This window comes from Corvus moneduloides, chromosome 21 (assembly GCF_009650955.1).
Source record: "Corvus moneduloides isolate bCorMon1 chromosome 21, bCorMon1.pri, whole genome shotgun sequence".
Classification (NCBI taxonomy): domain Eukaryota; kingdom Metazoa; phylum Chordata; class Aves; order Passeriformes; family Corvidae; genus Corvus; species Corvus moneduloides.
This window is the reverse complement of record NC_045496.1, coordinates 9363714-9391000: the sequence shown is the minus strand read 5'-3', so window position 1 is coordinate 9391000 and position 27287 is coordinate 9363714. Positions and strand designations below refer to the sequence as shown.

At 53.2% G+C, this 27287-nt stretch overlaps 2 protein-coding genes across 4 annotated transcripts in view; both read left to right on the top strand.

Moving 5' to 3' along the window:
* Positions 1-5119, top strand: part of ARRDC1 (arrestin domain containing 1) — a 36705-nt gene extending 31586 nt beyond the window's left edge. The window contains exon 8 of the mRNA XM_032130858.1: positions 547-5119. Within this exon, the coding sequence (XP_031986749.1) occupies positions 547-611 (65 nt within the window). The 3' untranslated portion in view covers positions 612-5119. The remainder of the gene's footprint in view (positions 1-546) is intronic.
* A 3480-nt stretch (positions 5120-8599) lies between these two features.
* Positions 8600-27287, top strand: part of EHMT1 (euchromatic histone lysine methyltransferase 1) — a 116417-nt gene continuing 97729 nt past the window's right edge. Inside the window, exon 1 of one of the 3 annotated variants that reach the window (XM_032130661.1) lies at positions 8600-8674. In XM_032130661.1, the coding sequence (XP_031986552.1) occupies positions 8654-8674 (21 nt within the window). In that variant the 5' untranslated portion in view covers positions 8600-8653. Of the gene's footprint in view, positions 8675-14340; positions 14534-27205; positions 27280-27287 lie in introns of those variants that run through there. The other 2 variants (XM_032130666.1, XM_032130668.1) reach the window with 2 other exon arrangements.

Below are 27287 nucleotides of genomic sequence, written 5' to 3'. Positions count from 1 at the left end.
TGACTTGGAGTGGGCCTGCAGCTGGTCTGAAGCTGTGGGGGTGGGAGCTGAGGAAGTGTCCGGGGTGGAACAGCTCAGGGAAATCCCAGCGTGCCAGAGTCCTGTGGAGCTGTGCTGGGTTCCTGGAGCTGTGCTGGGCTGGCAGGGCCAGCAGTGTCTCTTAGCACAGTCCTACCCAAATCAACCCCTCTGTTTGCACTGGGATAATGGGACACTCCATGTGTCACTTCAGCCCTGGGTTGGGGCACATGGAGCATGGGTGATCTGGAGCTGCTGGAGGACAGGAGGATGCTTAGGAAGGGAAGGGAGGAACAGAACAGGACTGTGAGGTGGTGATTTTAATCTCTGTGTGCATCAGGGCAGGGATGGGACTGGCTGACTCAAATCCTACAAACCCCATGTACCTCAGCAGGGCAGGCTGTGGGGCCCTGGCAGGGAGTGTGTGTTGGTGGATTGCTTAACTCTGCCCTGGGTTACACAGACTGGGGTGAAGGGAACCTCCCAAACACACACCATAACCTCTCTCATTCTTCCTTTCCTCCGCAGAGGCACCTCCATCCTACGAGCAGAGCTGCAGCAGTGCCAACTCCAGCATCAGCAATGGCAATTAGCCCTCCCCTGCTCTGAGCCCCGCCGGCGCTGCCCACCCTGGTACCACCACGGGGCACCCGCCTGTGGCAAAGTCTGGTACAGCACAAGGTGTCTTCTTGTCTCTCTGGCTGCTTTGGGGGGGGAGCTGCCACATCCCAGCCTGGGCTTTTTAAGTCTCTTTCTAGGGAGAGGGGTAAAAAACCAAAAAGAGCAGCCAGAGCAGCCTGCATGCGTGTAGGAGAGGTCTGGGAAACCGAACTGCCTCCTGCTGCTGCACCAAGTGCTGGAGAGCTGGCTTTGCCGCCGGGGTGCCCTGGGCAGCAGCCTGTTCCAGTACTGTAGTCAACACTAACTGCTTTACTATCAAAGCACCTGCGATGCCTTATCTGAAACACTCCTGACTTGGCACAGCTCCGCTGTAGGGGAAGGCTGGGCTGTGTGGACTTTCTCTCCTCTTTCAGGGCCCATGTGCTCTCCACAAGTGGTTTTGACAGCCCTTCCTCCTTGTCCTCAGAGGTCCTAAGGGTAGCAGGAGGTTTCTTGGAGTAAGCAGGTTCGGAAGGTCAGGGACTTTTAAAAAGCCAAAAGCACAAGCCCTCGCTGTACCTGAGCTGTGGGGGAGTGACTGGCAGTGTGAGTGGCCATGGGCAGGGGGGGGGTTCATGGGGGCACTTGCTGATAAGCCCTGATGAGCTGTGGGGGGAGCCTGGTGTTCCATGGGGTGCCCTTTTCCACCACGGGTGGCTTTTCTCCACAGAGCTCTGTGGGACACAGCCCATCCTCGCTCACTACTGGGCCCTGGCACACAGGACAACAGCACTGGTCACTCTGCGAGCGGGGGGACCACATCCCTTGTCCCACCTCCCACCCCTGCAGGGTGCCCTCTCCTCCCAGGCCAGAGTTACGTGACCATCAATCACAAAAGTCTGTCTGATGCTACCTCTGAGTCTGCCCAGGGGCCCGGCCCGTGGCATCCCTTCCCTCTGGGCCCACCCTCTGCGGGGCTCAGCCTGGGCTGTCCCCAGGAGTGGCTGTCCCTGCCAAGGCAGTGCACGAGGGTGTGTGGTGGCACTGTGTGTCCCCTGAGCCTCAGCAGAATGTGACAATGAACACAAACCGCGTGGGAACTGCTGCGCCTCGCCCGCAGCCTCCGCTGCACCCGGCAGTCAGGGCAACAAGCTGGGGTTTCTTGCAATTTTTCTTTTGTGCTTTCCCCCACCCCCCCCACCACCTTGTTTAGCTTGTTTAGCACTGACTACCCGAGCTGAGGAAACCACAAGTCACGTCCTTCAGAGCCACAGGTGCCCAGCCAGGCTGGAGTTGTGGCCTCCAGACCTCCAGCACCTCAGAGTTGGTCCTCACATGGCCTCAGGCTGGGCAAGCAATATCTGACAGACCTTTAGGAGCATTTCCAGCTGCTGCTCCTTGCTCAGCCACCTCTGCACACCCCTCAGGCAGCTGGGACAGGCCCTGCTTTGCACTCTTTCTTTGCAAATGCTTTTTTATTTTGTTTTATTTTTTTTTTAAGCATCGAACTGCTTTAAGGGTAACGTAGCAAAGGTGCTGTTCTGAGCAGTGCTGGCACAACCACGCTGATAGAGTGATTGTCATTGTCCCTGAATATATATAAATATATATATATAGAGATGAAGTTTTGTTTTTAATGATTGAATTCAGAAATACAAATTTTAATGCTGTATTTAATAAATTATTCTAAGAGAAATGCTGTGCTTTTCATCCATTTCTGATGCTGATCCATGTGCCTGTTCATGCCAAATCCAGGAATGCACCTTGCTGATTTCTTACAAAATGAAGTGAGGTTTTTTTGCTCTCATCAGGAAGGGTGGTGACCTCTGCCAAGGCAGCTCGGGGAAAACAAACACAGTGTGGGCTGACCACAGTGCCAGGCTCAAAATTCCACATGGCTGGAGGGAATTTGGCATCACGTGGGCTTGGCTCTGGAGAGAGCAGCCTCTGCACTGCTGCTCCCCAGGCTCTGTGTCCTGAAGCCAGGATTTGTCCGAGTGGCCCAGGAGTCTTGGGCAGTGCTCACTGCTGGTGGGGAGGAAGAGGAGAGCAGACTCTGCCTTTAGGAGGATGGAGATGGCACAGCCAAGGTCTGGCTGGAAGGGCTGGAGACCAGCAGGCCGAGCCCTCTCCTAAAGGAATAAATTTATTGAAAGTGGAAGAAGGCTCCTCCCCACGCCCCCTCTTTGCTGATCCCATGTCTGAGGCATGCAGGTGTTCCCTAAATGCTGTCACTGCAGGCTGTGATCTGTGTCCTGGACACAAAGATCCTTCTTCATCTTCTGCTCAGCTTATGCCTCTGCCCAGCTTCCATGATTTCACTCTCCTTTGCCTGCCATGAGCAGCATTCTTGATCCACAATGCATCAAAGGCAGGTACAGCTCTTCCCAGTGCTCTTCCTCTTCCTCCCACTTGGCCGAACCTGTCTGGCCTGGCTCAGCCTGCCTGCAGCTCCCGTGGCCTTCCTTGCTGCTGGCTGTGCATATCCTTCAACCCAAATCCCTTCCACACCTCTGGAAAAATTCCTATAAAGTGTCAATGCTTCTGGAGCTTCTGGGCTGGGCTGCAGGCTCCTGACCCAGCCAGGCTCTGGGAGAGGCAGATGGAGCTGGGACCAGGACTGGTTTCCCAGCTCCTTCTCCGTCCCTGGAGCTGAGCTGCTGCTGCTGTGTCCAGCCCACGTTCCTTGGCTGGAAAATGGGATTGCTGTTTGCTTGCTGTGGCCAGAGCCCCGGGCTGTTTTTCCAGACTCCCAGCCAGCATCTCTCCTGTCCTCCTTGTCTCACCTTTGCTTTGGGCACATCCCATCCACGGTGGAGGCTGTGGAGGAGGGAGCCCTCACCCAGCCCATGCTATGCCCTGTGTCTCTGCAGTGCTCCTGAACTTGCTCTCCCAAATTATATTTGCTACAAACTGGTCCTTGGGAGCTCTCCTGTACACGGAGTCCCCGTTGGAAAGCAAGGAGCAAACAGGAACGCTCCTGACCGGTGAGGAGTGTCCATCACCACCGGCTGCTGTGGAGGGAGCAGGAAGGAGCTGGAGCTACACCTCAGGGTGGTCCTCAACCTTTTGGATGCCAGGGCTGCTCCACAGCACAGCTGCTGTGCAGGGGCCCCTCTCAGCCCTGCGAGGTGGCTCTGGCCAGGGTGAGCAGGTCATCACCCTGGGGTTGTCTCTGAGCAAGAGAATTGACATAACAAATGACAATCAGTGTTTTCCAACCCTCCTGCCCCGCCTTGCCTGTCCCAGGCTGCGCAGGGAAGTGAAGCCTGACACAAAGAGCCTTGCTGATGTTTTATCGAGCCCTTTGAAATGGGCCAGGAGTGAAATGGGCAGGATGGAGGGGTTAGTCCAGCTCTCCTTGAGCCCCCCTTGCAGAGGTGGCCCCAGGGCACAGTCAGCAGGTCCTGGGGTGTATGAGGGCTTTGGATGAGCACAGTGGGGCAAACCCAGTATTTGGGTTTGGATTTGAGTTTGTCTGCTCACCCTCTCCAGAGAGGATGAACCCCTCTGCCCTCTGTCCACAGCCCCTTGAAGTCCTGGGGAGTTCCTTTAGGGCCTTGGTCATCCCTGCCTCCTCTTGCTGAGCACTGGAATAAAGAGGGGGGAAAAAGCACCCATTTTTCCAAACACAGCTCTGGGTAAAAAAACTCAGCACCTGGGGATTCATTCAAATTCCTGGCTCAGATTTTTGAAGCAATTGTTGCTGAGTTTGTTTGAAATGGGGAGGGGAAGCAGTGGGGCATGAGAGAAGCTTGCGAGTTGTTTCCAAACTCAGTGTTCAATGGAAACAACCAAAAATACCATCAGTTCTTTTTTTAAAATTTCTGTTGCTTTTATGTCCTTCATGGTTTTGTTCTTTTCCTGCTCTCCACATGCCCCACCTCTGTATCTTTGGCTTTTTCAGTGTTTGTGTCCCACTAAACTCTACTTTGGCATCTGCTGTCCCGCTGCCTGCAGGGGATGGGGAAAGGGGAGTCGGGGGATGCAAAGGCTCTTCTTTCTTTTGGACAGTGATTCTTTTTTAACTTTCCACTGAACTTCCAGGAGTTTTGTAAAAATAGATATTTTCTGCTAGGACGTTTTCCTGTTAAGCCAGCACAAGACAGGAGATACAGGGTGTTCCAGGCTCCATTTGGGTTTTATTCTATATTTTAAAATATTTCCAACTATCTGCAACAGGAATGACCCATCCCTCCTCCCCAAGAGATACTGGTGAGGTAAAACCCTCAGAACTTGTGCCCTTTCTTGTACCACTACTCATGGCTGTAATTCCTTATTCCTGTGGTTCTCTTTACGGATTTTGGGGTTTTATACAACAATTTGTGATGGCTCTGTACAACCTAAGACTTCTGTACAATTTATAACTGGGTTTTGAAATGTAAACTCGCAGTTTTCCATGTTAGCCATGGCTTCTGGGGGGTATTTTTGTCCTGGGTTTTAACCCCCCAAATGTAAAGAACTGGAAAAATGTAAATAAAGATGATCTTTTTTAAGACCATGGGTGTTTTGCTTGGGGTATGTGATGATCATAAATGATACCTCAGCTGTCTGGATGCTGAGACCTGAGAGTGAGAAGTGGTTCAGGGCTGTCACTGGAGGCATCCCCACTGGAGCTGGAGCTTGGAAGGTGGTTTAGACTGGAGGCTAAAGCGAAGGCAGAGGAGTGGCTGGGGTGGGAAGACCATGGTGGGCTGAAGGAACTGTTGCTCGCTCACATGGTGAATCACAGAATCATGGAATATCCTGAGCTGGAAGGGACCCACAGCGATCATCCAGCCCCTGGCCCTGCACAGACCCCCCAACAGCCCCACCCTGGGCATCCCTGGCAGCGCTGTCCAAACGCTCCTGGAGCTCTGGCAGCCTCGGGGCCGTGCCCATTCCCTGGGGAGCCTGGGCAGTGCCCAGCACCCTCTGGGGGAAGAACCTTTCCCTCATCTCCAGCCTAAAACCTCCCCGACGCAGCTTGGTGGGCAGGTGCCGCGGGAAGGACGCGGCTGCGGCCGGAGGAAGCGCCGGGGCGCTGGGGCTGTGCTCTTCCTGCTGCCAGGAATCCCAGGATGTGGAGCTGCGGCTCCGCTCGCCCGGCTCGGGCGGGAGAGGGCGATGTCCGCCCGGCTGGAGCTCGGCGCGGCCGCGCAGAGGCTGCGAGGCGGCTCCGGCTGCCCAGCCGAGCCCCGAGCCCTGTCCCGGCTCCCAGCAGCTGCTCCAGGAAAACAGGGAGTTCTGGCACAGCGCAGCCCGTCCTCGCCCCGCTGCCCTTCGCTCAGGATGGGCTAGAGGTGGACAAGAGCCGTGGCCGATGGTGATGGGCTGCAGAGGCTCTGTGTGTTCCCGGGTATTTCGGCTTCTTTTGGGAGCCTTTCCCTTCCCTGATGGCTTGGGGAGGTTTGTCCCAGTGGCTGCCGCGTCCCTGTGTCCATCTGGGAAAGACAAGAGCTGCAGCAAATGCTGGAGAGGAGCCACCAGAGCCCGTCCCGATGCGCGTCCGCCCTCACCCACCGCCCTCATGCCCGCCCCGGTGCCACCCCGGGGTGCCGGGTCTGGTTTGCAGGGGCAGGGATGAAGGCAGGCAATTCCCAACATCCCACATGGAGCATCCCCAGTGCGGGATGGGGCGATGCTGGGTGTCCCCAGTGCGGGATTTGGGGATGTCCAGGCTGACACCGGCCCTTGCTGGAGCAGAGGTTTCCAGAGGTGGTTCTTTGTGCGGGGAGCAGTCGCCTCATCCCCGGGGAATCCCAGGGGAAGGACACCCACCCTGCCACCACCCTCCTCCGAGCCTCAGCTCATCCCCCGGGAGCGATGGGACCCCCAGGGCCCCTCTGTGTCCCCGCCGAGCGGGAGGCACCGGAGGGGCCGCGCCGGGGGCTCCGCGGCGACGCTGCCACGGCCCTGCCGGTGCGCAGGGGGTTCTCTGGGGGGTTGGTTAATTAATTAATTAATTAATTAGCTGCCGCTGCCAAACGGAGGGAGAGGCTGCTCGGAGGGGATGGAGCGGGCGGGGGGCGGGTCCCCAGGCCCGGGGACTCTTATTTTGACCGCGGCGCTGCCGGGCGGGCGCTGCTGCCGCTGTCGGGCCGCGCTCCGGGGCCGCCGCCTCCTTCCCCTCCCGGGCCGGCAGCGCCCGGAGCGGCCCCGGAGCCGCTCGCCGTGTCCTGGGGGTTCGCCCGAGGCTCTGAGCGGCTTTGGGAGCCTCTCGGGGTTCCTCACACTCCCCCGAGTGCCTCCGCTCCCCGGCACCCGCGGGGTCTGCGGGGTCCGGGTGTCCCCGTGGGGACCGGCCCGGGGTGACCGGGAGGGACACGCAGCCCGGGCTGGCCCCGCTGCGGATGCTCCGGTAGAGCTGCGGCGCTTTGCTGTCACAGCTCGTCCCAAAGCCGGGGTGGGTCACCGCGGTGTGAGCGGGCAGCGGGGACACCGCCGCACCAGCAGCACGGACTGCCCGGTGTCACTCCGTGCATCGCGACAGCGACGGCCCCGGGGCTGGCACAGCTGTGCCAGGAGGGGCCAGGGGCTGAAGGTGTGGGGCGGGAGCGGGGTAACCCCGGCCTGGCCCCAGCACCGGACAAGGGCTCCCCATGGCCGCTGCCCCCGGCCCGGAGCGCTGCAGGGTGAGAGACTCCGGCAGAGCAAAGTGAGAATGTCCTCGGTGGGGAGGGACCCACAGCGATCATCCAGCCCGATTGCACAGACCCCCCAACAGTCCCACCCTGGGCATCCCTGGCAGCGCTGTCCAAACGCTCCTGGAGCTCTGGCAGCCTCGGGGCCGTGCCCATTCCCTGGGGAGCCTGGGCAGTGCCCAGCAGCCTCTGGGGGAAGAACCTTTCCCTGCTCTCAGCCTGAGCCTGCCCTGGCCCAGCTCCAGCCGCTCCCTGGGTGCTGTCCGTGTCCCAGGAGCAGAGATCGGAGCTGCCCCTCGGGAGGAGCTGGAACAGAACTGGCCATTTGGCCACTCAGAGGAGCGAGGTGACAGCTGGGGCTGCAGGAGAGCGGCCTGAGGACCAAGGGATGGTGTGTGTCCTCCAGAGAGTGGATAGTAAATGTGTAAATTGACTTCAGAGCACTCAGAGGCTCCTGTTTCCCTCCGGGAAACACGGATTGCTCTGTCCAGGAGGCTGGTGCAGCAGTACCTGCCCATCCCTGTGTCTCCCTGGGGCAGGTGTGACATCCCCTGAGTGGCTTCTGAGGGCAACTGTGGGGTCAATGAGCCCTTGCAAGTGTTTATCTCCCCCCTTGTGCTATTTTCTGCTTTACTGGAGAGCTGTAAAAGCCGTAATTGTTTTACAATCATGGGTTTAGGGCCTGGGCATTAAAGGAGGAGTCCTGTGGGGTTTGGGAGGGTCGAAGCTGCTGTGGGTGCTCGGGGTGTGGGAAAGGGAGTGAAGAGGCTGGAAGTCACCCTTCTATGGGGCAGAGCCAGGGCGAGCTGCTCCCTCTGCCCCATCCCTGACTTCAGGTGACACAGACACAAAAACCTTGCACGAGCTGGGCTGAAAATGACCCAAATGTGGGAGAAGCTACAAAAGGAGGTGATTTTCGATGGTTATCTTTTTGGCAGGAAAGACAGAGGGACTTTTTGACTCGTTCTGGGATCTTGCAGGGATTTTGTGTAGGTTTTTCGGCAAGTTCTGGTGCTGGGTGCTGCTGAAAGTTTGGGAAGCTCATTATGTGTTCAGTTGCGAACGGCGGCTGCCCTTCCCCCCGCAGTCTCGGGGTATGCTGGGGACCCGGAGCTCTTGGCAGGAACAGTGAAGAGCCGCGGTTTGCGGGTGCGGGGAGCGCGGGGTCTGTCCCCGTGTCACCGCTGTCCCCGTGTCACCGCATCCCCGTCCCCGCGCCGGCCGTACGGCACCTCCCGATGGGCGCCGCCATGACGCCGTACGGACAGCGGGGCCCCTGGGGGCCGCCATGCTGCCGCGCGCATGCGCCGTGCCCGGCCGAGCGTCTCCATTGAGAAGAATGAGGGGCAAGGGGCGGAGCCAAGGCGCGAGGAGCCGCCGGGGGGGCGGGGCTGCGCTCCGGGGCTCCGGCCATGGCCACAGTGGATGCCGAGGTGAGTGAGAGCGGCGGCGTCCATCTACCCGGGCGGGGGAAGGAAGATGGGGGAGCGTGGAGTGGTATCGCCCAGGGCCAGGCGGGTTCTGTCGGAGGCCGGGAGGGGGGCCGTGCCCCCGCCGCCCCATGGTTCAGTCCAACTCCTCTGAGGGGAAGAATGTGGGAGCTGCTGCCATTGTGTGTAGGGGGGCCCGGGACTCTGTATAAGTTACACCCCTCCACGGTGAGTCAGTGGTATGTGCCATACAGATTCCGGGGCTCCCCCCAATGGGAGCGAGTGCGTGTGGCGGAGGCGGGAGGGGGGAGCGGCGGGGCCGCGATCCATGTTCCGGGGCCCCCCCATGCGGCGGGGCGGCGCTGGCGCGGCTCCATCCAGAGTCCGGGGCTCGGCCCGGCGCGGCGGCGGCGGCGGCGGGCGGGCCGGTGCTATGAGCTATGCAGGGTCCGGGGCGGCGGCGGGCGGGAGCCATGCAGGGTCCCGGGCCCGCGGGGCGGGAGGAGCCCCAGGGGGGACCCGGGGCTGCGCATCCCGGGGGAGCCCAGCTCGGGAGTCTGTGCTCCCGGTGCTCCCGGTGCGCTCCTCCGGGAACAGAGTAACAGCTCCGTGCCTCCCCTGGGCCGCGCCGACCCGCCCGGCTGCTCCCGAGCGGGGCCGGGGCTGCCCTGCCGCACTGGGCATGTAGAATCAGTCATGGAACGGTTTGGGTTGGAAGGGACTTAAAGCTCGTGCAGTTCCACTGGGACACCTTCCACCGTCCCGGGTTGCTCCAAGCCCCGTCTAACCTGGCCTTGGACACTCGCAGGGACGGGGCAGCCCAAGGATGCCTGTGCCAGCCGGAGCCGGGCCGGGGGTGTCTGTGCCCGCAGAGCCCCTCAGAGCCCCTCAGAGCCCCTGTCGCCCCGCCGGGCTCGGTGGCACACGGGCACCGGCCCCGCATCCCCCGGGAGAACGGGCACTGCCGTGGGCTGGCAGCCGGCCGGGGCTGTGACCGTGCCCAGGGAGGCGAGGGCGCGCAGGGCTGCGGCACCGCTCCTCGGGCCGGGCTCAAAGCCCTGCCCGGCTGGGCGAGAGAACACAGAGGTGCTGTAAGTCCGTGCCCTCCGGTGAGCACTGGAGTGCAGCCGGGCTGGTGCCGAGCCTTCGTGCACGAAGGGAGCCACGAGGTGATGGGACAGGTGTGCATCGTACGCGGGCTGTGACACAGGTGTGCAGGGACTGTCGTGCAGGTGTGCATCGCACACAGGCTGCGGTACAGGGGTACAGTCGTTCACAGGCTGTAATACAGGTGTGCATTGTGTGCAAGGCTGTGGTCCAGGTGTGCATCATACACAGTATTACATACATAATATAGGTGTACACTTGTGTATGGACTGTGTAACACAGGTGTGCAGTCACACACAGGCTGTAGTTCAGGTGTATGTCATACACAGATTATCATACAGATGTGCACTGTACACAGACTAACACAGGTGCACGGTTGTACACGGGCTGTAATACAGGTGTACACCTATGTACAGACTGTCATCCAGGTGTGCATCACACTCAGACTGTGGTCCAGGTGCACACTCGTGTACGGACCAACCGGAGCTGGGGCTGAGCGGCTGCTGGTGACCGCAGCCAGGTGTGGTCACTGATCTGTGGCCACCCAGGTGTGACAGGCTGGCCGCTGTCTCTCCCAGCTCTCTCTCTCTGCAGTACCTTGTTGACAAGGTTGTGCTCTGGCCCGGAACGTCTGCCCTGGGTGGGGTGAAGTTTGTGGCACGGCCACGCAGGTGACACTGGCAGGGCTTTGAAAGTGCTGCAGACAGCCTGGATTTATTACTCAGACAGGATTCCCAACGTTGTTGCTGGGAGATTGTCCAAGGCTTCCTTTATGTTTTCTGTTCCATCACAATTGGCCTGATCCTGGTGCCTTTCCCTTGTGCTTTTGAAGAGGATCAGTGTTAATTTTTCCCTGTGATAGAGGAATCAGCCCTTGAGTGCCTCTGTGACTCCATGGTCCAGTTTTGCTTCCAGGAGAGTGGCACGGCTGTAACTGGGGCAGGAGTTGGCTCATAACTCATCAACTCCTGATGTACAGGTCAGTCCTAACCCTCCAGACACACAGGTTTTATTTTGGGAAGCATCTCCCAGGAGCCCTGGCTGGGTCTGCCCCGTGTGCAGAGCATTAAGAGCCACTGCTCTTGGGAGTCAGGCAGAATATCCACAGATGTTGCTGTGGATTATGGGGAGGGAACAGTGACTCATTTGGAGTTTAATTCCTCCCCTCCCCCATGGACTCAGTTCTGTCTGAGGCCACATCTTGCTTATACCCCTCTGAGGCCAGAGGGGAGGAAGTTGGTGTAAGTCAGGCTGGAATGTGGGGACTGGAGGAGAAGCTCTTTGCTTCCCCAGTGCTGGTGTGGGAGAGCAAGGAAAAACATCCCACATCCACGGTGTTCTGCCACATGCAACACGGAATTGTTTCACTTGGTTAAGAGAGGTGCAGAGGTGTGTTTTTGGGAGGAGATCCTTGCTCCCAGCAAAGAGGGAGGGGGCAGGTTGGGAAGGTGATGTCTGTGTGTCTGCAGGGAGTGCCCAACCACCTGCAGACAACTCTGCTGGCGGTCACTGAACTCCAGACAAAAACTCCCAGTCTAGAACAGCTTCTTGACAGATCTTAGTGTTGATGATGGGTGAGGGAGAATCCCTTTAAACACCAAGTTCTTGCTAAATCCTGTGACCTTCAGTGGTTGTTCTCTTCTGTTACCTGCCCCAGGTGATCTCTGTGTTGGGGAATGGCTGCGCTGCAGTCCTTAGGTGCAGGAACCGTGAGGCTGCAGAGAAATCTGATTTTGCTGTTGGTTTTCTTTAGTAGATATCTTACATCCAGTCCAGTTTGGCATTGTTACGTGCTTTAGACCTACTGTACTAAAGCTTAAAATTTAAGGAATTGAGTTTTGAGGAATTGAGCCTTGCTCAGCCAGTTTTATGATGGTGCATGTTCATCAGATTTGATGCTTCTCCTCCAGTGTGCATCAGTTTGGTGAAGAGCTGCCCTTGCGTTTGTGTGTTTCCTAAAATACTTCTTAGGTGCAGTTTGAAGTTCAAGCTGTGATGTTTTTCCTGGGGCTCGTGGTAACCTGGGGAGGCTGGAGCAGGAAGCGAGGTGCGTGTGTGGCTTTGAGTGAAGTGGTTCCCTTCAGAAGTCACGCTGCATTTTTCATCATTTTTTCCCTTCCGTCTGTTCGGATCTGTAAAACCTCTTTTCTGGAGGTGCAGCTTTGATCTCTAAAGCGACGAGCCGGCAGAGCGGGCAGGATTCCCGGCTGGATCTGGGATGGACTCAGCACCCAGCAGCTCCCCGTGCTGAGGCTGAGCAGTTCTCAGACCAGCTGTGATGCTGAGGCTTTGCCCTGGCTCTGATCCCGGCTCTCATCCCCCTCCAGCCGGTCCTGGGAGTTCTGCTGAGCCCCCTGCCAGCTCAGTGACCTCCCCATGGCATCAAGGGACAACATTTCCCTGGCTCTGGCTGGAGAGAGGCTCCTGTGGCAGGTGCTGAGTGCAGGAGGGATCACAGGAGCAGCCAGGAGCTGAGGAGCAGTGCCTTGGAGCAGCGAGCAGGGAGGGAAGTGCTGCAGATTCCCACTCTTTGTCTGGCAGGTGTCGCACAATGCAGCTCTGCTTTCAGGCCTGCCCTCCCTCATTCCCTCCCGCCAGTCAGGAGAGGCCTCTGTGGCTTTTAATTCACATCCCGTTTAAATCAGTTACCTCAGGAAAACCTGGTGCACTCCAAGCCCCACCATCCCTCCTCAGAGCTGTGTCCTGCTGCTTCCCTGGGGATCCGGAGTGCACCGAGGTGTGTTCACACCGCACTGAACGCGGGCAGCACACCTGGCTTTCACTGGTGTTACATTTCTCCCAGGGCACCAGGTTAATACATTTCAACTGTGTCTTTGTGCAGAGAAAGAAGGTGTTTGTGGTTTTTCCCCCCCCTCTCTGATACTCATAAGGTGGTTTTAGAACTTTCCTGAAGTTGGGGAGGTTGCTTTGTTAACATGGTTATAATTACCCACAGCCCTGGCAAAGTCTTACCCGCTGTCAAATGGGTGCTAACTTCTAGTTTTTCCATGAATTCTCACATGCTATGGGCTAGCAAAGGCCTGTGGGGAACTCATCCTTTTCTTCCATCTAGAGAAACTTTAAATAATAACGGAATGAGCAAATACGACTTGTGAAGCTTTAAGAAAGCCTTAGAAGTGCCCTTCAGTTGTGCTAAGCTGATGTGACTGAGCCAATGTGACTTAAGAGAGCATCTGAAGAATGTTTTGTCAGTCGAGGCAGAATCAAAGGCCTGGGTTATACTTTAAATAAACTCTTCCAATATAATTATGCTGGCTGGGGAGGATGATTCTTCATTTCTTCTTGCTGAAATTGTAATAAAAGTCCTTGCTGTGGATGCAGCTTTATTAGTTTAGAGGTGATCCCAGACCAAGGTGGCTTATTTTTTGCTTTCCAAAGCAGAGCCTTGGTCTCCGTTTGGGAAGTTTTGCCCACTTAATTCTCTGTCCATGAATACAAAGCAATTGCTCTCCCACTGCTGTGTCAGCAGAAGCCCTGGGAGAGATGCAATTACCAGCAAAAACCCCACAGCAACAAGGAAAAGAAGCAGCTCCTGCATGGAGGGAGCCTGTTGGAGTCTCTGGAGCTGAATGCCTCCCCTTGGTGCAGCTGGGCCAGGTGAGGAAGGCACGAGCATCCCTGAACCAGTGCCATTTCCAAATGTGCACGAGGACAGCTGGTATTGCAATGATCAGGGAATGATCTGGAACGCCAGTCCGAGGCTTTGCTCTTTATCAGCTTGCCTGGCCTTTTGGCCTTTTGTTCTCTGTCCCTTCCCCTCTCCACCCCAGAAATGCTCTTCCCCTCTTCTTTTTCCCGGCAAAGTGTTGGTTTGGATCACTGCATCCCAGAAAAGGAGGAGGTGAGAGGGGATTGTGTTTTGTGCAGGGCTGTGAGAGGTTCAAGGAGTCCGTTTGGATGCTTCAAGACACATTTGGCTGGAGAGTTCCCTGTTCCTGACTGCTGTGGAAGCCAAAGATCACCACGAAGGTGGAACAGGGAGCAGTCCTGTGACTCTGTCCTCCCTTGGTGTGGGGCTGTGTGGGTAGAAACATCCCACTGGTGATGGCTGGAGTCTGGTTGAAGTGGTAAAGAAAATCCAACAGGGAATGAGGAGTTTGGTGTGGCCCTCCTGGCTCTGGGAAGTTCATAAACCTGGAACAAACCCTGTTTGGAAAAGCGCTCGCTGTGGTACTTCTGTGTCTGAAATAGAAATGCTTTCTTGCTTTTAAGTAAAACTTTGTAGCATAGCAAAGTATCAAGCACATCCAACATACCCTCTTTTCAAGTGGAAAATGTTGCTCCAAGAGGATTCCTGTTTCCTTAATGCCCAGCGTGATCCCCACCATTGTCTTGCTGTCTGCTTCCGTCTCAGCCTGGGTTTCCATCTGGGATGGTTCAAAGCTGCTGCCTGGCTCATGGTGCAGGCAGTCCTGAGCCAGGTGAGCCCACCTGAGTTGTCTGTATGTACCAGGGGCTGGCTTGGGAGTGGGGATGGGCTGTTCAATATTAAATGCATCCTTTTTCAGTGTCTCCTTCTCGCAGGAGAGCTCTCGGACGCAGTGTCAGTTCAGGACAGGGAGATGCTGAGTGGCAGAGCAGAAAATTCAGGTCCACTTCTGTTTGCATAAGGCTGATCATCCTGCAGAGCCAGCACATGGACAGGGAGGAAATTTGCAGGTGGTGCAGCTGGGGAGGAAGTAAATATGGAGCAAGATAACCAGGCTGACATGGATAAACTCAAAATAAAGCCAGGTAAGTGACTTAGCGTTTAAGGGAAATGTGAAATTGTGCGAACAGGGATAAAAATAATGACAGTGATTACATATCCTTGGGTCAGCTGGGCCTGTACCTGCTCCAGAAGGTGTTGTGAGCTCAGTACAGCATTTGCAGCAGCAGCAGAGACTGGGGAGCTGAGCTGAGTGGGGATCAGTGGTGCCAAAGGCAGTGCAGGCCCATTTCTGTGGTGTGGGGAGAGTCAGTCCAGGAGCCCTGGGATGCTGCAGCAACACTGCCTGCTCCTGCTGCCCTTGCTGGTGAAAAGAGGAGGAATGAGATGTTTATTGCTTCTGAGAGCAGGGGGCAGCCAGGATGAACCTGATGGGCTGAGCCATCCCTAGAGCCAGAGGGAGCAGGGCACGAGGGCACCTCCCTGGAGAGGGAATGGCAGTCCAGGTGTCCGAGCTGCAACAGGCTGTGCTGGGGCCTTGGCTGTGGTAAGAGTTGTTCAGAGTGCTGCTGCAGACTTTTAATAATTTGGAACTCAAGTGCAGATGTGGACAGAAGGATTTGAGTGTGTTGTCTTGCAAAAAGGAGCCCTGGTCTCCCCAGGCTCTTGGCCGTGACCTGCAGGTGCATTTCAGTACAGCCTTGAGTGCAGTGAAATAAATTTTTCCCTCCTTCTTTTCATTTTTAAGCATCAAGTCCTGGTTTCTTGAGAATCTGAGCTACCTTCTTCCTCTCCAGTTGCACATTTCCAATCCTTGCAGTTTCAGAGGAAGTTTTAATAGGTAATTTCTCCCACAGGCTCAAAGCCAAAAGGCAAATTACCCCCAATGCTTTATCCAGCTTCAGTGGGAATTGGGGATGTTTCATACTGCTGACCCAGAGCATTCAGAAGCTCTGCTTCTCTCAAAAATCATAATATTGTTTCAAGAAGTGGGAAATTAAACATGCACATGGTAGAAGACTTAGAAAGGATTAATGGGTTTCAAAATTACATGCTTCATCCAGCTGCTGATTTGGGAATTGAAAGTATGCCTGTTGCAGGACTGGGAGGGAGTTACTGAAACGTGGTGTTCCTTGGTGTCTGATGAATACAAATGTCCCAAATCTGTGATTCCAAAGCTTTGCCCAACATCCAGACTGACTCCAGGTTTGATGCTGGATTAGCTCAGCCCAGGTGGGAGCAGCTGGGTGGAAAAGCCCTGTCTATATTTTACTTTTTCTTTCCTGTCGTTTAATTCATCCTCTCTTGATTATCTCAGCTCCTGGGGTGTCACCCAAGGCACGTTTTTAGGCTGCTTTGGCTGAAGTTCATTCTCTGTTTGTGAGTTTTGCTTTAGGCACATGGAAGGGACTCATGGAAGGTGCTGGAGGCTCCTCCTGCCTTTTGAAGAGGATTTGCCATCTCAAGGGGCAGCACCTCCAGCCTGGAGGTCACTGGGACCTGCACTAAATAGGAGATGGGTGTTTAAGTCACTTGCATTTTTGGGACCTGAGAAATTAAGTTACTGTTCTGGTGTATTTCTTATGTCCACTGGGCTTGGCAGCAAATTCACAGCCTGTCAAGTGTGGGTTTGGAGGTGTAAAGAAGAGAATGTATTTGGGAGATGAAAGCATCAACAATGGTCTGGGAGCTGGTGTGTGTGGTTCCATGTAGGATCCTGCCAGTTTGCACATAAACCTCCAGATTATGAGAATATAAAACATGGGTCTGAATATTTTATTAATTGAAGAGTATTATTAATATTTGATGGATTAAATCAACACCCAGAAGGCTCTGCAAAAAGCACCACTGCTGAACTGGTAACCAAGACATGAGGTGCTTTTAATTGAAAACTTGTTTGTAATGGCTTTTGTCAGCTCTGTGTTTTAAATGTTAAGGATCCGTGAATCCCATACGCCAGAAATCCTTTTGTTCTTTGGGTTAGGAAGGGTGTTTTTCAGTCTTGCTAGGCTGGATTCAGATTGGTGCTTTAATGCCTTCTTAATATGCAAAGGTGATTGTTTATAAGGTGTCCCGTCGGGCCTGGAGGTGACATCTGGAATATTTAATCCTTTTTGCCACACTTTGAGGACAAATAACGACTGTTCCTTTAAAGATGGCCCTCGGATGAGCTGGAATATTTCCTCTTGCTGTAGTGCCAGCTCCTGTAGCTCCGGGAGCGTGTGTGGAGAGGTGAGGTGACCATCCTGGCTGTCCTTTAATCGACATCCCCCTGCACCAGGGAGATGCCACCAGCGAGCAGAGAAACTGCAGATCCGTCTGCTTTGAGTTTGGGAATTTACAGCGCCAGGAGTGAGCGCAGCCTCCGGCGTGCAGCGTTGGGAAAGGCCAGCGAGGGGGGATCATATTCTGTCTTTTATTTCCACTCTGGTTTCTAGGAACTGCAAGTTATATTTCTTATGGTTTTTTCAAGATTTTTTTAAGATTTCTGCCACACACAGTGAACTCCATGCCTATCTCATAGTTCTTTTGGGGTTTTTTTGTGAGTTTTGTTGTCTCCTTCCCTATAGAAGGTGCCCTTTGTGCCGGTGATCTGGTTATGTTCCTGTGTTTCTAGGAGTTTGCCTTTGATAAGAGCACATTGGTCTTAATCATTTATGACTTTCATTAAAACCTTCTTGGTTTGATGTTTTCTCAGCCCTCCAGACTGCCCTCACAGAGGCTGCTTTATAGATATCATTTATCTCCTGCCCCTGTTGTGACAGCAGCCCCAAATTTTCCCTCCTGCTGCAGATGCTGGTGCTTTGTGCAGGGAGGACGTGCACGTTCCGTGGCTGTTGCTGCTGGGATTGTGGCTCGTGTCTGACCTGGAACTGGGGTTTGAGGCTGTGTGAATGACATGGGACACTCGGATCCTCCCCATCTCCATCCCTATCCCCAACCCCATCCCCAGCCAGCGTGTGGGCTGAAGCACCGACCCAGTGTGATCCCAGTGCTGTGGAGGAGGAGGAGAAGGGCAGGAGGTGATGAGGAATGAGGTTGATCCGTCAGGTCTGGGCCTTGGCCAGTGCTGGAAGTTTCACCAGCCAAGTTGCCTTTCTTCACCGGGCCTTTGTTCCCAGCCACGCTTCCGATGAAAGGCAGGAACGGCGGCTGCTCCGCTGGCTGCAGGAAACCTCCTCCCCACGCTGCACTGGAGCCCATCCCCTCCAGGGCTGCCTTGGGGCTGTGACCCCCAGGCTGGCACTTGTGGGGTGCCCAAGCTGCCTCCTGCGACAGGGAGGAGAACCAGCTGGGAGGGGGGATTTCCATTGTCTGCCTTGGGATGAGCCTCAGCACGCTGTGCCTCTCCAGGGTGGGCAAACCCTAAGGAAATGGCTTGGATATTCCCAGTGACCTCCCAAGAACAGGGAGGTTTGATCTGGTCCCCCCCCACTCGTGACCCAGAAGCTCGAGGCCGGCGTGGGCAGAGCTGCAGAATTTGCAGATGTGTCCAAAGAGCTGCAGGAGGACGCCCCGTGTCTGTGTGTATTTATACACTGGATGCCCAGGGATAGCCGAAATTCTTCTTTAAATGACCAAAACTCCACAAGTGGAAGTTGGCGTGGGGCTGCCAAGAGTAACTCCTGATGCAACAGTGTCTGCTTTAAAGAGCGATGTAAACGTTTCCTGCGTGTGTCCCCGGTGACTCAGAGCCCTCCCTGCCCCATGGTGATGCTGATGCAGTTGCTGATCCCTGCCAAAGCAAGCAGTCCACACAAGGAGATTAGACAACAGTCCCTGCTCCCCCGCTGGGTGCTCGTTAACATTTCCTTGCTGATGTATTATTAATTAAGCTAATTTTTATTGCCCTGTAAGTATGGAGGGTGTTTTGCCAGCGCAGAGCGTAACCTGCTTGTGGCCCAGGGTTCCTGAAGCGTGGTCCCATGTGCGAAATGAGGCTTGGACTGTGTGGTTGAGTGTTGAGAAAAGGTAAATCTGTGGGTTTTGCTTTCTTTTTTCCCCTCTTGGCAGCTTCCTGGCTCTGTGTCTGGGGCTGGTGAGTGTGGTGCTGTCTGAGCTGAGGGCTGAGGAGGTGCTGTCTATGCAGAATTAGTGCAGACAGATAACAGGACTTCAGTGCAAGCAGCGTTTGCAGCATTGACCCTCCATAAGACAGAAGATTACCCAGATGGGAGTATAATATTAAAAAGAGTTTTGGGACCTGATCCAAACCTACAGGAGTCAGGAAGGGATTTGCCATCAGCTGCAGTGAGAGCAGCCTCCCTGCAGCGTACCCAGGCAATGGGGCAGTCAGCAGCTTAAACAAAAGAAGTGAAAGAAGTGTCCAGGCAAGGCTGGTTGAGGTTTTGCTGCCTGTGATGCTTTTCCCATCTGTAAAACAGAGGTAATATTTTCCCAAAGTTCAAAGGCCTGACTTGGTGTTGGAAGCCTTTAACTGGAAGTGTTGAAGAACTGCTGAATGTTAATTTTTAAATGTACAGATTATCTTCATTAGGTAAGAGATGGCGAGTTACATAATGGTCACTATTATGTGTGCTCTGGTTTTTGGCTTTATTCCTTGACATCATGGCCAGGCCTGATGAAGGGAATAGAGAACTTCTAGAAGCACTTTGTAAAGTATGATCTATTTGTGATCAAAGCCAGTGTAACTCTGAATGTCCAGCTCCTCTTCTTTGGACTTGTGATAGCAGCCTCGGATTCACCTTGAAAATGGGATCTGTGATCTTTCATATGGTCTTATTTTGTTCTTAAATTAGGCTAATGCATCCTGTTCCAGCCAATGCAATTATTAACAAACCTGGGCAATTATGGCACCTATTGTACAGACATTCTGTGCTCCTTGCTAGGAAAAATACACTTTTAATAAACAAATCCACTTTGACAACCTGTCAAGGACTTTTCTAAAGCAAAATTGAAAGTGTCACCTCAGTGACCTTTCCTTTTTGTTCTGTTGTGTTTGGTTTTTTTACGTGGCTTTGCAAGAGCACAGCAGTTGCAGCTGGAGGTTCAGGTCTGGTTTCACAGGGCAGGGGAGTGGAGGAAAGCAGGGAGGGGATCACAAGGGCTGGGTCCCCCCACCAGCATCCCCTGCCCTGCTGTGTCACAGTGCAGCATCCTCCTAGCCACAGGCTGCATCTGGCCTTGCAGAAACCCTGGGAAAAACCCTGCTCTCTTGGTTGGTTCAGCTGGTTTACTTTGTAATTTAAAAAAAATTTTTTTTTTTGAATGAGAAAAAGCCCTTAAAATGTTTTGGCACAAGTTCTCTGTGCTTTCTTTTATTCCACATGTGACAAACCCATGTGGTTGCAGTCTCTTGCTCAGCCTGGGTAGGATCCACTCCGTCGTGGGCTGCCACCAGGAGTTCAAGGCAGTTCTTAAATCCTACTTAAACCTCCCTCTCCAGCAGATCGGCTTTGTTTGGCTCTGGGCACAGGAGTGGGAAGGAGCGTGTTATATTCAGTACTAGAAGTTAAATTGCACGGAAGGAAAATCAGCCAGGATTGTTTTCTCACTGCATTATCAGAACTGTGTGAAGGTTTGGCCCTTGGTGAGGGTTGTGCTAACTGGAAATATCCCTGCGTGTCACATCACCCGGGGAGGAAAGAGAGGGTTTCCTGCCTCTGCCAGGCATTCCCTGCTCCCTGGGTGTCTGAACAGATTGTTCTTCCCTTGCTGCCCAGGGACTGAGAGGCACAGGCCACCTCTGCAAGTGAATCCCCAAAAAAATGGGTAACTGCAGAATCACTGAATCAATCAGGTTGGAAGGACCACAGTGGCTCATCCAGTTTCTTTCCATGGGAATACTTGAATCAAAATGATTGTCAATCTCCATGTGAGTTGAGCAGTGAGTTTTCCCAAGCTGAGTTTCAGAGCTAATCCCCTGTAACTGCTGCTGTTATCTGGGTGCTGTGTCTCCTCCCCTGAGCTCCCCAGCTGCGCTGTGGCACTGGGCACATCTGTCCCTCCCCACAGGAGGCTGTATCACATCACTGCCTGCTGGTCTGGGCAGCTGCTGGGAGGAGCAGTTAACATCTCTATCTTTTCTAATGCATCTTCTGAGTTGCTGATGTGACAGCAGCAGCTTCTCCAGGGATGTGGTGCCCAAAATCAGATTAAAAACCCTTTCTTTGCCCTGCCATCTCTCAGGAGTGTGGTGGGGGATCTACCTGTGGCGTGGGTTGTTTGAATGGACCTGGGGAGGAGCCTGCAAAGCTGCTGGAGTTGCTGAGCTATATGGGGGAATAGCCCATGGTCCAGCACAGACCCAAAGCAGGAGAAAGAGGATCAGGGCTGTGCTGCTGAGAGCTCTGCTCTGGAATTACCCAACGAGGCCACACAGGAGGCTTTGGGACTTGCAAACATTAATGCTGCAGAGTAATAATCACTAATTATTACAGGAATACTATGCCAGAGCTTTCAGCAGTGCAGGGAGAGGTGTTTGTGGTGACACAATGGCCCAGACACTGGGAACAGGGCTGCACGTCCAGGCCCTGGCTGTGTGGGCAGGTGTGAGCCATGCCTCCATCCAGGAATGCTGCCTCGGAACGCTGTGTGGGTGTCTTGGATGGCTTGAACGTGGCTGCAGTTTTTGCTGGCAAAATTAGCCTTGCTGAGTGAAGTGAGCCGCTTCCATGGCATAAAGATAATTTTGGATGGGCTCCTGGGCTCCTCCCAGCCCTCCTCAGCAGAGCAGGAAAGCCAGGAAGAAGCAGATGTGGCATGTTTTCCCCTCAGTTACAGGTTTTTATCCACTGGATTTGTGGAAATAATTGACAGGATGATCATGGCAGTTGCTTTGCATTTTGAAAGCAACAGCTATTGATGAGGACTGTATTTGTATAATGCTGGTACCCAGACTGAAGTTTTTTGTGGGAAGTCTTGGGGCTCGTTCAGGCTACTGAACACAGGTGTGACAGGAGAGCATTTCTGTTGGTCTAACTTTGACCTGTCTCAACAGAACTGTCATGTATAAAGGTGCCTTTATCAGGGATGGCTAAAAAGTTGCCAGAATTGTGGCTGGACTAGTGTTCAGGTCCTTGGAGTAAAGTACTTTTTTTTACATGATACAGATCCAGCATTTGTCATTCTGTTTGAATTTTTTTGTATTTCGCTGTGGTTTTTGTTTTATTGGTAAAATGGGGAAGAAGCTATTTTGGAATTGAAAAGCTGGGCTGTAGGTGCCAATTGAGGTGAGGCTGGAGCACATCCCAGTGCTCTGTGTGCCATGGGAGAGGTGCATTGCTGAGCAGAGCAGAGGTGGGGACCGTGATTCTCCCAGAGCTGTGAGCAGGCACGAGGAGACATCTGAGCAGTGATACTGGGCTGGTTTGGAAGGTCACAGCCACAGCCATGGATATCAGGGCCTTGGATCAAGTTGCAGCAAACCCTTCAGTTTTCCTGAGGTGTGGAGTCTCGCTCTGGCAGCCTTGGCCATCTGTTCCCAGCGCCAGGCAGGCTCCGGTGCTGGGATCCTCAGCAGCTCATGTGACTTCTCCACCTCTGAATTTTAATCCAGAGGGTGGATAAATACTGTTCATCCTCTTTGCTGCTTGGTCTGTAACCTGTGCAGGTGGTCACAAGGAGGTGAGGCCGGCTTTGAGCCTCACTTCCCTGAAGCTGGTCCTCATTTCATAAGCCACCCTGAGGATTTTTCTGTCTTCATCAGCTTCACTGAAGGATTTGCTTAAGATTTGAAAAAAAAAAAAAGGATTTATTTTTTTGCTTTTGTACTTCAAGCCAGACACCTCCAGGACTTCTCCTGATGCTGCCACTTAGTTTGTCTGAGTGGTTTGTAATCCCATGTAGCAAATGTGACTCCTGCAAGGGGCTCACTTTCCTCTCAGAGCTTTCTGGAAGCTGTTGGCAGCCCCAGGGTTAAAGCCACTGGTGCAGGTGACAGGAAGACCAGGCACAGAGGGACAGTTTTTGTTACATGACAAAGATTGCCCTTAAACAGTGCTTTTTTATCGTGAGAGACAAATCAGAGTTAGCCAGATCCTTGTGACCAGTGCAGAGCAAATGACTCCAAGTGTGTGTGAAGGATCTTCTGAGCTCTTCCAAAGTTCTCCAGGATTAGGGTTGGGCTGCAGGCAGCCCGATGCAGCAAACACAACCCTCCATGGGTGGGTTTTGGCAGTGGGTTGCCATCATCACACAGCAGCCTGGTGTTTGCTGTCTGTCCCTCCCCAGCTCCAGGGGGTGACAGTTCCGATCAGGACGCTCTCCACACACCTTGGGCGCAGTGTCCCCATGCTGAAGGTGCCAGAAGGGACAAAGGGAATCCCTGAATCAGTTTGCTTTGAGGATTGTTTCCTAAAGTATCCATGTTCCTTACATCAAGGGCCACTCTGGTAAGGCCTGCAAGGTGCAGTGGGATCCCATGAAGAGACTGATGGTGTCTACCCAGCCCAGTGAACTTCTGCACCTCATTGGGATTTCTGACCATGTCTGCTGCTGCAAGGACAACCTGCTGGACATGCAAGCAGGGATTTACTCTGCCTCGACAGAAAAGTCTGTTCCTAATTCCTGCCTCTGTGCGCCAAAGTCAGCTGCGAGTGGCATCCTCGTGCTGGGCATGAAAGGATGGATCATGGAGAGGAGCAGTGCCCTGGTCAGTCATGGGGCTCCTGATAAGAAGCAGATGTGGGGCTGAGCTGCTGGAATTTCTTACTGGCATGATCTCCTTGCTAAATTACCGTTCTGCCCAGCAGAGGATTGGAGATGGCAGCTCCCTGCTCCAAGGGAGGTCTCCTGGTCCCATTTTACATTGTTGCTGTCTCCTTGATCACATCCTCGGTGGGGCTGTGGAGTCCTTTTGTTCTCTGCTCTACTTTCCAGCATTTTTGTTGCTCTAGCAACACTTTCAGCCCCAAAGCAGCAGGATCCTGGTGCTAACACAATGCTGCATTTGAAAGAAGGAAGCAGAGCACGACAGGTGATCTCCAGCTTTTGTATGGAATGGCTGTGCCTTGAGATGAGAGGATGAATGGCAGGTTGTGATATCTTATTGTCTTGCAACTGGCATTGCTTTTGTCATAAAAGGTGAGAAAGAGTCTTGTGTTACTGCCACAGCTGTGGTTTGTGAAGTTGCTGCATTATTTTCCTTGTGTGGAGTAGAACAGCACAGGTTCGAGTGGGGCTGTGGGAGCCAGGCCCATGGCAGGCAGCTCCTTTCTGGGCAGATAAATAATGTTTTCCATGCTCAGCAACTCCAGCAGCTTTGCAGGCTCCTCCCCAGAGCTGTGCTGCCACTGGACTGTCCTTACGGCGTGGATGCACTGACCTGCTGTTCATCTGAAGGAAAAGGGTCCATATTTTATATCAGAAAACTGCAGGTATTGTGTGAAAATCTTTCTGGTGGGTTTCCTGCAAAACTCAGGAGCCACTGGTGCTCTGCAGTGCAGTTTGTGGGATCCTGTCGGCTGCTTTGGCATTTTGTAGCTTCTCTATAAATGGTGAGAGTGATACAGGAAGATGCATTTAACACTTTTTTTTTCTCCTGAGTGCTCTCCTGTGCTTTGCCAGGGTGCTGCAGACAAGGCTGGCAGTGTAGAGGCCACCCATAGGTGCTCTGTGGGTAAGAAGAGAGGAAATCCTTTTCAGATTTTGGCCACAGCTTCCCACAGCTTCCTGCTGGCCCAGCCACTGCTGAAAGGACCTGAGTGCACCGTGTGTAGATGGAAGTGAAAACCTCAGTAGGCTCCCCTTCAAGAAGTCCATCCCAACTACCAAGTACAGTTGAAATAATCCATTATCTGCTGCCTTTCACCCAACCTTCCCTCCCAGACCACTGAAAAGTGTTGAAGACTGAGGACATTTAGAATGTATCCTCAGATACCTGAATTTCGTGGCAAATGGAGTATGAAGAGTGAGTACCAGTTATGGGATTGATCTTGTTTCCAGTGGGTCACCCCTTTTTATGCTTATTATGCTGTTCTTTTGGTACTTTTGGGGTGTTTCCATGACTTGTGCAAGAAGCCATGGACAAGCAGGGAAGGTACCAGAGTTTTTGGAGTCTCCAGAACTAGATGGAAGGTTATGATTGCCCTTGCAATGACAGATAGATAAATAGATACATTAGATAGATAGATAGAAGGTTGCCATTGCAGTGGGCTGGCATTCCAGCTGCGTGCTCAGTCTTTTTCAAATTAAATAGGCAATCTTTATCTCTTTTCATATAAATGAGCCTGTAAAGGGAGTCTGCACTGAGATCATAAAAGCCTCCATGAGTTTTCAGCTGGTTTTCTTTGTTGCACTGTTGGCACCGCTGGGTTTAAAGCCTCGCCCCTGGGTCACACTGAAATGCTCAAGAGGAGCCTTTGGCTCGTGTGCTTGTGTTGTGTTTAGGCCATGAGAAAGCAGGGAAGCACATTTCCTGGGATGAAATGATTAATTGTACACCCAGGGCCCCGAGGTCACAGCAGGGGGATAAGAGAGGTGCCATTAATTTGCCGTCTTGGTGGTGTTAAACACGTTTTTGTTGGGGTTTGAGGCTCCTGGTGAGCAGCAAGGTGTGTCCCAGGGATTGGTGAGTGTTTGGGAAGGCTGCCATGCTCTGCTTTTCCCCTGCAAGTCATTTTTCAAAGGAGAAGGGTTTTGCTTTCTCCTCTCCCTCTCATCATCTTCATCCAGCTGCCACTCATGCTACTCCTGAGAGATAAGGAGTGTCGGGGTGGATTTCAGCACACCACGTTCTATCTCCTGTGCTGTAAATTAGTGATAGCCACCACATGTTCTGCAGGAATCTCCCTGACCTGGCTGCTCTTCCAGCCAGTTTGAAGGCTGGGTGGGTTTTTAAATGATGATATTTTAAAATTTGAGAACAGCTTTGATTTATTGACCTGCTGCCTCCACAAATCGAGCTGTCTGGGCTGGCATCTGCAGATAAGAGGCTGTCGAGTAATTGCTTATTATTGACTGATTGCCAGCTTGGGCTGTTTGCTTGCAGAAGAATCAATAGTAGTCAATCTTCAAAGTCTAAACTCTCAGGGAGTATGACTGGTTTCCAAATTAGGAACGACAGGTCAGGATAACTCCATGTTTGCTGTCCCACCTTCATGGGTGTAATCCTGCCGTGGAGGAGGAAGCGTGGGACATGTTCCTCCTCCATCGAGGCTTTTTCACATCTGCCTTCTCCAAAGGCCGGGGTTTTCTTTGCAGGGGTTTTCAGGGTCAGATCCCACCCTGGCTCCAGACCTTCCCTGGAGGAGCTGGGGCAGGCTCAGCAGCACCTGAGATCCGTGGGAGGAGAGGGCAGGGTGAAGTGCAGCCATCAGTCATTAAGTCCCCGAAGGATGGAGCAGGAGGGGTGGCTGAACAGCCTGTGCTCTGACACATCCAAACCAACCAGTTTGGATGCTTTATAAATAAAACAAAGCCTCTATTTTAATGCATGATAACAGAGATTCCCTTTCTGGGGGTGATTCTGTTTAGGTGGCAACAGAGCAAAATATCCAGTGTCACCACGGGTTTTATCATTTCTTGCGGGGACGGTCGCTATGGTGAGTGCTCGTTGTCAAACGCAGCCATAGCCCTTCTTTAACACTCTCCTGACATCCTGCCTTTCTGTGGATTCACTTGTAGGGCTTCAAACATTAAAGGGGCTTCATGGCATCAAAGACACTCAGGACTTCTGGAAAAATAAATACATGTTTAGGTGGTTGTACTGGCTGGGGTGAAGCCTGGCGCTGGATCTGGGAAGTGATCGCAGACCTTGAGCTGCAGCCCCCTCTGGGTTTTCCCTGGGCTCAGGGGTTGTGATTTTCCCTGGACTCAGGGGTTGCAGTCTGGTCTCTATGTGTCCTAGACTCAGGCTGGGTTTAAAACTTGAAATAAGAGCCTTTGGGGGGAGGGGGAGGCTTGGATCTCTTTCAGCTACAAAGAGCAATTAAGCAACAGGACATAAAATAGATAAATGGGAAGGGGAAGGGCAGAACCCTGGAATATGAGAAGATGAAAATGGAAGAAACTTCCATTCTGCAGTGTATTTGTCCTTAATTTTGGAGCTTTATTTTCACCAGGAAGGCTTTGATTCGAGGTGCATCATTTGAGGTGAGGGAGAAATATCTGAAATAGAGCAGTTTAATCTACAGTGGTCTGGGAGAGAATGGACAAGATTACTTGAACAGCCTTGCTTAGGTACTGGATTTGTTGTCTACCAGCAAATCCTCATTTGCATGGGTCCTTAATCTGTGGAGTTAAATGTGTCTCAGGATCTGTTACCAACTGTGATGCAGAGTTGAGAACTAGATTTTTTAAAGCTGTTCCTTTTTATTTGAATGTTTCCCCTCCCCTCCCCCTCCCTGCACCCCAAATTATCTTCCTGATTTTTTTCTGAAAAGCAAAGATGAGCCAACAAGTGATGCAAAAGGAAAAATCTGCCAGCGAGAAGAAGCTGTTTTTGGCTCCAGATTCAGTGGATGAACTGTCCACCATCCTGTAGAGAAAAGCCAAGGTCAGACATTTCGAACGAGTGTCGCAGGGAAACCACCGCCCCCCCCTTCCTGAAAGGGGCCATGGACGTGAAATCTTTCAACCTCCTTGGAGCTGGAGGCTTGGGCAGAGATCCTTTGTGGAGCCCTGGGAAGGGCTTTAGCCCTTGGTTTGGGGGCTGCTCGCTCTGCCTGGAGCCCTGAAATGGCATTTCCTCATGTGTGCAGCAGCCCTCACTCATGAAATGGATGCAAGTGCTGAAAAAGCTCCCGCGTGAGCATGCTCACTGGAAGATTAATCCTTTAGAGGGAGTTGGAGAGTTAAGCTACTGTAATTTCTCTGCAGTTGGCTGCAGTAAACAACTGCTCTAAAGACACGAGGAAAAAAATTGACGGAGGTATATGG